This window comes from Helobdella robusta, assembly GCF_000326865.2.
Source record: "Helobdella robusta unplaced genomic scaffold HELROscaffold_6, whole genome shotgun sequence".
Classification (NCBI taxonomy): Eukaryota; Metazoa; Annelida; class Clitellata; order Rhynchobdellida; family Glossiphoniidae; genus Helobdella; species Helobdella robusta.
Genome location: NW_008705330.1, coordinates 3,977,725 through 3,988,970, shown reverse-complemented (window position 1 = coordinate 3,988,970; position 11,246 = coordinate 3,977,725). Strand labels below are relative to the sequence as shown.

At 30.6% G+C, this 11,246-nt stretch overlaps 1 protein-coding gene across 1 annotated transcript; it reads left to right on the top strand.

Moving 5' to 3' along the window:
* Positions 1–7,302: 7,302 nt before the first annotated feature.
* HELRODRAFT_164363 (hypothetical protein) lies at positions 7,303–8,647 on the top strand (the record flags this gene model as incomplete). The annotated part of the gene is made up of 4 exons (XM_009029317.1): positions 7,303–7,405; positions 7,902–8,069; positions 8,223–8,336; positions 8,475–8,647. 4 exons carry the CDS (start codon positions 7,303–7,305, stop codon positions 8,645–8,647), a joined length of 558 nt encoding a protein of 185 aa, XP_009027565.1.
* Between the last annotated feature and the right edge of the window lie 2,599 nt (positions 8,648–11,246).

The following is an 11,246-nucleotide window of genomic DNA, read 5'->3' as shown; positions in this document are numbered from 1 at the left end:
TATTAATAATATAAAGATTATTATTAGCTTTGCTGCAAACTGTTAAAATATGTTCAGACCAAGATAAGTTACTTTTCAAAACAATTCCTAAAAGTTTTGATTGTTTTAATTTAAAATTGTTAATGCAAAAGTAATTTTTAAACCTATAAACAAGCTTTAGCGCCAGAAGCTGTTTGATATTCGGAAATAAAATGATGGAAATGAGACAGGAAAAATGAATTCAACGGAAAATACCATGTTCATGATTTAGAAAAATGTCATGAAAAAACCAGAGATGCAAAGATGAAATAACCACATTATTTCTTAAATTTAAATTAAAAAGAATCATACTTTCATCATCGTTCACGCCCTCAAACAGTTGAACTCTTTTACACAATTGTTTTATGTTGAACTTGTAAATAACCGTGTTGTGTAGTATTTTTTTCAATAAAGATTCAAAGGATCCTTTCTGCAATTGATTAAAAAATAATTAGTTATCAAACAAATAACCAAACATAACAATAGTAAAATGGTTTAGTAAATAATAGAGAGGTAAAATAAAGAACAGTATTTAAATCTATGCGTATATAAAGGAGGTGAGAATTTCAATTGCAGGTACGGTCGGCCAGTAGGAGTGCATAATGTGCACCATCTCTCACCGCGTCCGAAAATGTACTCTCACTGAGATTTTGTATTAACTCGGGCTATTTATGATTCCCATAGAGAACAAAACGTGTCTAGCCTAACACGAGTTAGGTGATAACATAATGCATCTTGGATCGGAGTGTTTAACTATCACAAAAATGTGCTTTTGTGAATTACCTAAAAAACACCATAGTTTGCAATATTGTCTAGTGAGATAAAAGTTGCACAAAGTTGGTGTTTTAACAAGGGCTACAATTGATGAAAATCACAACATGTTCCGCGCTAGTTAGCTTCCTGTTTAATTTTTCAATTTTTCGAACACCGAAGATGGTATGGGAATACCAAATAAAGCTTTTTTCTTCTATCATGCTTAAATGTTCTATCATGCTTAAAATAAATAAAAATTTTGGTTTTGAACTCAAGAAACTTGACAATGATTTATATATATATATATATATATATATATATATATATATATATATATATATATATATATATATATATATGTTATTATGTTAACTAGGCATTACAAAATTGCAGGTAGGCATGATGAAAGTTACAGAAAACAAAAAACATGTAAGAAACTAAATCAGTGAAAAATATTTCCAAACCATAGCAAAAATCTAAAAGGAAGGGAAATAATTATTAAAATATGCTGTTAATATGTTAACGTAAATATTATACAAAAAACGAAATCAACGAGAAAAAATAACAAAAACTTCCTACATTCTCTTGAGTGTTTTCGATCTTTCACTCATCTTGTTCTATATTCCATTATTAACTATTTGAGCTATGTTTGCTTTTATTGGCGCTTTTTTTAATTTTCGTATTCTTAATTCTTTTTGCTAGCTCTACAAATTTTCTGCACTAATTTTTTTCAGTTCTTGCCATGATGTGACAAATCGAAATTTTGAAAATTTTTCCTCTGCTGTCTATAATTTTTATAATAATTCCATAAAAGAGTTTTTTTTATCAACTTATTCCGAAATTCAATCAACAGTCAACAGTGGACTACTGCCTGAAAATCAAAAATCTGTCTGTTGCACAAAAAGGGTCATCCTTTACTTTTGTGCAACTTAATTCAAAAATATTATATCTGTTTTTTTCTTGCAAATAATCCTCCATATTACAAATTTTTTAGAGTTGTAAAGCACCATTGAAGTACGTTGATTGATTTATTGATTGATTGAATGGATGTCAGTGAATATTATTTTTAAAATTTATTGATTGTTGTTGTTGTTGTTGCCCTGGTTTATTGAATGGTTTTTACTTTTTTTGGTTGTTGTTGCCCTGGTTTATTGAATGGTTTTTACTTTTTTTTATTTATATTGCTACCGACGATTATACCTTTTACATGGCGTTATTTGTGATTTTATTTTTGGCCTAAAACAAAAAATCTAAAACTAGCTTAAAGATAGTTGACATTTTGCTAGCCAAAAAATGAATTGTTATTCTACAGTTTGGCATAATTACACAAAGTTAACTAAAAATTAAGCTAATAATATATTTTAAATGGACGCAAATATTTTTCCTTACTTCGTCATTTTCTGCAATTGATAATCCAAAATAAATAGTATGCAAAGCTTTCGGAAAATCGTAAAAAGCATAGCTTGATTTTGCAAGCTGATAAACTGCTTTTACATTTTTGGGATTGTAATTGAGAGCTGAAAATTTTATAAAAAAATATTGCTTAAATGAAACTTCATATACAAAAAGAATAAACTCACCAATACTTGCAAATTGTATTGAACGTTTGTATACATCCTGTCAAAATATTGACCCAATGATTAAAATAATTTTTGACATAACAAAAGGATTAAAAACTTTATCCATAAAACAGCAAAAAATTTAAATATAAAATCAAGGCTATGCTAATAGATGAAGATGAATACAATTTGCACATCAGATCGTTTCCAAACCTTTCGATATTTGAGAAGAGGTAGGAAGTTGGAAACTTAGTGAGAAACTATTCAACAACAAAAATTGTGAGCAATATTGCAATAAAATCGTTTAAAGCAAACAATAAATTTTTATCAAATCATAAAAGGATACTGATTAGCTAACTGAAAAAAATATGAAATGTAGATTACTTAAGTAGCAATATGGCGCAGTCATTTTTTTTACAACCAACAGCTCCAATCTCAGTGGGTAAATTTGTAACCATGCTAAATTTGATTAAAAACTGAAAAAGTGATCTCTGATAAAATATTTTTTATGTTCAACATATAACTATTAAAAAGATAATAGATAGAATTCAAAATATCATCTACCTCTGACTAAACGTAAAGACGTATTTTTGTTGAAAATTTCAATACAAAGATTTTCAAATGTTTTTATTTATTTCAAACACCTTAAAACATGATGCCTGTCTGCGGATCATTTATTCAAAATTTAGAGCCGTTTACAAAATTGTTCACAATTAGAATTGACGAGAAGAAAGGTCCTTGACACTCGATTGGAAATGTCCTTCATGTCAATGGCCATGGAAAGGCTGAAACACCCAACATCTTTTCGCTTAACGCAAATTTCTTAGAGCTCAACTCGCGTTATATATCATAAAAGTCTCTACTATCATCACACTTCATATCTCCAATCAGTAACTGTTGAGTTCAACCATCCAAATAAGATTTAAACCATTCCAAAACCGAACCACCAAGACCAAAACTAAGATACAATCTATCTAGTAGAATCCTGTAGTCAACACAGTCAAACGCCGAAATCCTATCATGAGTGATATCTTCTGTACATCAATTGCTCAACACAAATCAGAGAAAATTTGTAACAACGCCGTCTCAGTAGAATGAAGCTTCCTAAAGTTAGACTGGTGGACAGGCAGCAACCTGTTTATCCTCACATGATCAACAATTTGTTTGGCTACCAATCGCTCAATAATCTTAAAAATAAAATAAGATTTGACACTGGTCTGTAATTACCGATCTCATCATGAGCCAGGTTGCTCCTTTTTAGAACAGGTCGGACAATAGCATGTTTACAACCACTAGAAAATTTGCCACTCTTCAAACATAAACTAACCAAAACTGTTAGAAACGGGGCAACAGACCAACATGTTTTTTAATGACGTTAGTCGGAATTATATTTTGCTGACATGACATCGCCGTTGAAATCTTAGCTACCTTTATGAGTTTGAATCAGTCATAGTGTTGTTATAACTGCGGGAATGATCAAATTGCGCTAAATCATTTATTATTTGATTATCGTGGTCCGCTTCCTAGCTTTTAGGCCGCACCCAGCAGGTTTCTTACAACAACACTCTCTCTGACATCAACAAACTATCGTTTGGTGTCCCCCAGGGATCTGTGTTGGGACCTCTGTTGTTTCTTATGTACACTGCTGATGTTTTTGATATCATTCAAAAATATGAGTTCAGCTCCCACGCCTTTGCTGATGATATTCAGTTATTGGTTTCTTGTCCTGTTGATTCGATTGATGCTTCTCTGAATGAACTGACTGATTGTCTCATCGAAATTGGATCTTGGATGAGTATGAATCAGTTAAAGTTAAATCAATCTAAAACACAAATATTACCAGTTGATTCTTGGCAGCAGCTGTCGAAGGTCAAAATTTCATCGATCAGTGTCGGCAATGACATCATTGAATTTTCCACATCTGTCCGTAGTCTTGGAGTTATTATTGACTCAAACCTAAAGATGGATTTACATATTAATAATTTTGTGAGGGTTTGCTTCAACCAACTCCGTTTATTACGCAATGTCAAAAAATCACTAAACACGTCTGTTCTTCAAAGTTTGGTTTCCTCTTTCGTCTTTTCCAGACTGGACTACTGCAATGGCCTTTTTTATGGTGTAACCAAAAGGTCTTTTTCAAAGCTTCAGTCAATACAGAATCGTGCGGCCAAGCTGGTTTTGAGTGGTCCGTGGTTCGATCATGTTACGCTTATTTTGAATAGATTGCACTGGTTGAGGGTTGAAAAACGTGTTTCCTTCAAGTTGGCAGTTTTGATGTTTAAATGTGTCAATAATACAGCACCTCCCTATATCATCGATAGATTGGAATCATACAAATCTCATTTTTCAAAATATACCTTCCGATCAACCGAGCGCAATTTATTTTTTATCCCGACCACAAAGTTGGTGACGGGTTCCCGCAACTTTGCGGTTCTTGGCCCGGTTGTTTGGAATGGTTTACCTCCATACTTACGTGACCCTAACCTATCATATTTACAATTTCGAAGTCAACTTAAAACTTATTTATTTGCACAATGAATGTCCGTCTTATTTGTCTATGATTTAGTAGCGCTTTTGAGATTCAACAATAAAAAAGCGCTGTATATAAATTTCCGTAATAATAATAATATATATATATCTTATTTTTATTTTTAAGATTTTTGAGCGATTGGTAGCCAAACAAATTGTTAAAAAATGAATATCTCTTCAACAATTCTTAGAAGTATATATATATATATATATATATATATATATAAAATTTCAACATAACATACCATTTTAGAGAAGCATATCGCAAGGTTGGACAACAGAACTGATACTTCTTCATCATTGCTTTTACATTTAGGCAAAGCTGTTTTAAATTTGTATGCAGCATTATAAACGTCGAGAGCTCGGATATAATCTTTTTCTTTAAAAAGTTTTTTTCCCATTGTTTTTAAAAAATCACATTTCATCTGCAATTCCTATAAAGTATAAAGATGTTTCTTAATGTAGTCTTCAAAAAGCATGTAACCTAGAGATCCACTATGAGTAAAAAAATGTTTGCTTCTCTAATCTTAACCCAATACTATTGTAAATCCATGATAGGAGCAAAGGGGTAAAATTTTGTTTGAGTTAAAATAGATAAATCACAGCTTAAAACAAATTTTCTTTTACACAGGATGGATCTCTGGTTAGACTTAAAAATTAAAATAAATTACCTCATCAGAAAGAAACATTTCAAAGTTTCTGAAAAGATAAATAAAAAGTAACATAGATTTTCATACACTTATTAATAAATTAATGAATCGTTATGACATTGAGTATATATATATTCATAAAAATAACTAAAAAACAAAAAAATAAACAAAGCTCCAGTAAACATTGCTGCCTGCTCTAAAGTTTCAGAATATGAAGTGACACCAACAACAGTAACCACTCAATCCTGGATCAAAATTCCAGGACTGAAGTAACGAAAATGCTTGAATAGATTATTAGTTCTTGGCCCAAAAGTTAAACACAAAGGTCAGATTTGTAAAACAACTGCCAAGGAACTTAATGAGCATTAATTTTTTTAGTAAAAATGATTTTGACTATATCATCTATTCCTTGTTTTCATCTCTTTGGTTGTTAGTATTATAGCTGCACTTACAAATCTACTACATTTTAGTAAGAGATTTTTTATTATTTTTAAAACATTTCACATTAACATAAGCTTTAAAATTTCATTCATTTCGTGAGGTATTGAATAATTTGCAAGGTCTCAGTTTAAAACTGCAATTCAGATGGCTGCAGTTTGTTTTTAATTTTAATTGTTATATAAATATATATTTATATAACTATTGAATTAGAAATATTAAAATTTAACACACATTATGTTAATTTTTCCAATCAGTTTTCATTAAATTTAGATTATTATTAGTTTCTTTAATATGGATTTTGGTCACATTTTTAGACTGATTTTATCCAGCAAATCTCATTAAAAAATTAATTAAAAATGTATTGGTTTTTCATCAAACAAAATATTTGAGTGGTTTATATAACTTACTCAAATAATAACTACTTTATATAACTTACATTCCTTTACTTTTGAATACTTTATCTTTACACTTATTTTAGTTTGAATATTTTACAAATTGATATCACTTCACTTGAGTCCATTTACTTAATGTTGATCATTATGTTATATTACATTATGTTTTTTATGTCATACATATTTTATTGCATTCAAGTTTAATTTTATTTCAACCTTTAATAAAATTTAGTTGATTGAATTTTCTTAATTTCAAATAAATATTTAATATTAATTTTATAAAGTAAGATAAAAAAAATAAGTGATAAATTCAATCAACTTGATTAATAAAATAAATATTTCAAAAATTACAAATAAAATTACAACTTTGAATTAGCCATTATGATTAAGTCTAGACAACTTCTTTCACTTTCTGTAACCTGAGGCTTTAAAATCCAGGATGGCATACCCACACTTTTTAGAAAGTCATCCATGTCCATCTTTCTATCTTTTACTACTTACAGTTAACTTTATTACGATTAGTATAAGTCATAAGTATATCTTTATTTATATTAGCTACAGTTTTTTTTTAATTTTTGATTTGTTCACTTGCTTTTTGATTGTAGTATTAGTCGGATTTGTCAAAAAAAGCAACTAAAAAATTGAAATTCATTAAAATAAAATATCTTAAATTCAGATTAGATTATTAGAAACATGCGATTTCTTTGAAATGTCATATCACATTTTTCAAAACATTTCAAAAACTCGATTTAAAACATGATTTAAAAGCCAAATCAATCACAATCGACTTTCGAAACTGCGTAAAAACGAAACGCAAACTGGGAATTTCCCAAAAATACAAATATATATACAGGTATACAGGGTGTGTTAAAATGTTTCGTATGACCAAAGACTCAAGTTAAGAAAAAAGTTAAATAAGGGTATATTACTCTTTCTAGGTTAAAACATCGCATTCAATACATGCTAAACAACGCATCACGCGCCCAACACGAGAATTTGATAAGCGAGAATTTTTTTGCCATATTCGAACCAGATTACCACACGTTCTGCGAAACAGCAGCAGGTGATTTTAACCACTAGGCTATCACGCCTCCCACATCCATAATTAATTGTTATGCAATTACAGTTGAATACAGTTGTTTAATTAAATAAATTATTATTACAATTGTTATTATTGTTGTTGTTATGATTATTGTTATTGTGAATTTTAATTTGTCTCATTAAATGGCTGTAGGACATCAATTTTAATTAACAAATACTCTAATTATACTATCAATCAATCAATCAACCATTTTATCAATCAATCAATCAACCATTCTTTCAATCAATCAATCATTCAATCAATCAACCAATCAATCAATAAATCGATTAGTTTTATATTAATACACACAAAAATCGATAGAATAAAATGTAAGATGTTCAACATAACTTTTATTATTATTCTTTTAGAAAAAATCAGAATCAGATAACGACGACAAAACATGTTCATCGATCTGCAATAGGCTGTTATTTTCCGTCATTAATTTACAGTAATTTTTGAAGATGTCGCCGACGATTAGAAACGAGAACGAACTGGAAAATTCAATATGAGACTATAATGGGTTCCATTGGAATTCCATTCAGCGAATGGGACTTAATGAAAGGTTATACGATAACCATTGAAGACATCGTTGAGTTCTGCATAGCAACTGATCGAAGGGATAATGTGCAACATGCAGCTAAGACTGGTCGTCAACACTTTTACCGCTTTCATGTTTTGGTATTGGAAAAAAGTTTTTTTTTCGAGCATTCAACTAATTATTGAAAAAATTTTCTCTCTGCAGAATGAATTGAATGGATAAGAAAAATTAAAGAAGTAACTATCCATTTGGCATACACAGGGTCAAATTTAAGAAGAGCAGGCGAAGAACTTCCAAGAGCTTCTCCATCCCCATATGTAAGTGATCCAAGCTTCACACTAATATATGATAACATATATTACGTAAATACAACGGGTCAGCAACAGTCATGTTTTTTGTCAAATTGTTTTTGTTTCAATTTTATCTAAAACAATTGCACAATCATTTCAATATTTTGAAATAAATTCATTTGCTGATAAAATATTTGATAAAAATTGACTTTTTCTGAACAAGTCAGGGACCTTCCTTTTTTTGCTCCTGGGTTTCCAGACCACAAAATGCATTCTAAATCAACTACTGCATTTTTAAAAATTCCCATCAAATCAATAAAAGACCACAACTTGCCTAAAAAACTTCCATTCAAACATTATGTTATATCGTTTTTAAAATATTACCAAAGGTTTTGAATATAATTGCCTTTGTAAGCTATCTCTTCCCAAATTCTGGTCTGTAACTTTTTTGAGTTAGTGTATGAGGAATAAACGTTGAATAAAAAATTAGTAATCATGGCAAGACCATCAGTGAAAACTTTAGCCAGTCGGTTTTGGCGCAATTAACGGTTACGAGTAACTATTGAAAAAAAGTTAAAGGCTTGTTGTTAACTATTTTAAAATCAAGTAGTCATAAATTACTTCCTTATTACGGAAAGCGGTTATTAGCTTGATTTCTTTTATTGAAATATAACGCATGTTTAACCCAAATAATAAAGTTAAACTCCGAATATATTACAACAATAAAAAGACGTCTCACTTAATACTGAAAAACAACTGTAGTCCTAGAGATAACTCTGTGCTAAGGCGTAATCACGTAATATATGAATTTAATTGCCCCTTTGACGGCTGTGCACGTCAACATGACTCATATACCGGGATTACTACGACCTCATTGACTAGAAGGCTTACGATGCATAAACAGAGTGGTGCAATCAAATCTCATTTGGACTCAACACACTCAATCACTATTAGCCGTGAAATCCTCGACAGTAACACCAAAGTAATATACCAGAACAGCAACTACACGCATCTTAAAATTGCAGAAGCAGTCCTAATTGACATTAATAAACCAAAAATAAATATACAACAAAAAATGACAACCTCACTTCCAACCCGGCGCTTAACCAACAACGAAAACAAAGAAGTAATAAAAATTAGCATTGTAAATAGTGTAAATCGATGAAGAAAAGGAGATCAAAGAAGATGACCAGCCAATAAAGAAACCTGACACCTAATTTCCATCTATGTTCACTTTGACAAAGTCAATATTTCCCTATATTAACAGCAGAAAGCACTGATGATGATTCATCCGGAATCGATTTATGGCCTTATTTGCAGCATGAATTCGGAAAATAAGTTTATTTTGAATTTTAATAAACTAAACGTTCACCAAAAAACTTTAGTGAGAAAAATTGAAAAAACGAACTACAAACATCTTAACGCCAAACATTCGGTAGAATTTATAGAATATTGTAAAAATTATGGTCTGTTACCAATATATATATATATAGATATTATTATTATTATTATTACGGAAATTTATATACAGCGCTTTTTTATTGTTGAATCTCAAAAGCGCTACTAAATCATAGACAAATAAGACGGACATTCATTGTGCAAATAAATAAAATTTAAGATGACTTCGAAATTGTAAATATGATAGATTAGGGTCACGTAAGTATGGAGGTAAACCATTCCAAACCATCGGGTCAAGAACCGCAAAGTTGCGGGAACCCGTCACCAACTTTGTGGTCGGGATAAAAAATAAATTGCGCTCGGTTGATCGGAAGGTATATTTTGAAAAATGAGATTTTTATGATTCCAATCTATCGATGATATAGGGAGGTGCTGTATTATTGACGCATTTAAACATCAAAACTGCCAACTTGAAGGAAACACGTTTTTCAACCATCAACCAGTGTAATCTATTCAAAATAGGCGTAATGATCAAACCACGAACCACCCAAAACCAGCTTGGCCGCACGATTCTGTATTGATTGAAGCTTTGAAAAAGACCTTTTGGTGACCAGGGGCGGATCTAGGTAATTGGTTTTGGGGGGGCAAGCGATGGGCAAGGGGTAGGGCATGGGGGGGCCAGACATGCTGGAGTGTTTTGTGTTTAAAAGTACACAACAAACAAATTAAAACATATTCAAAAAGATTTAATATATATATATATATATATATATATATATATATATATATATGTATATATATATATATATATATATATATATATATATATATTCTTATGTAATGCAATTATTAAAAATTAAAGTTTATTTAGGTATTATTTCTTTCTTAAGCACTACTAAGGTGCAGCGAATAACTTAATTAATGTTATTTCACTCATCCTTTGGTGCAATATTAATTGCCTGTTTCATTTGTTTTCAAATCTGATTATCTAAATGACGAATTATCGGTTCCGATTTTGGTGATTCATAGCACACATATTGGTAGGAGCTTGGATAAACCTGTCATTATCCAGTCCCACATTTCAAGGCATACCCAGTTCATCAATTATAAGATTACTCAAACCATCAGCAGTTAGATCATGAGCAGGCACAAATCCAATAAATGCTTCGCATACGGCGTCACGTACAAAATATCGTATTACTAGGCTAACCTGTTCTGTTTTTCGACAGTCTTTCGTTTCATCTACCATTATTGCAAATTGAACACTCTCTTTGACTTCATTGATGATTTGTTGCTGAACCATTGCTGCCATGCAATGAAGTATTTCATTCTGGATCGTCTTGCTTGTGTATTTTGCATTTCCCGGCAATGAAGTTATTTTTTTACCTATTTCAGAGTCATACTTGCCAACCAAATTTATTAAATCGAGAAAATTTCCTCTGTTCATACTGCTACTGCTTTCGTCATGTCCTCTTTGGGCTATTTTGTGCACAGCAGTGTACTTGAGTACATCAATAACAGCTGCAATATAATGGCGATTAGCTTTTATTTGTTTCTCTCTTTTGTCTGATAACATATCCAGAATAGCTTGTTGTGG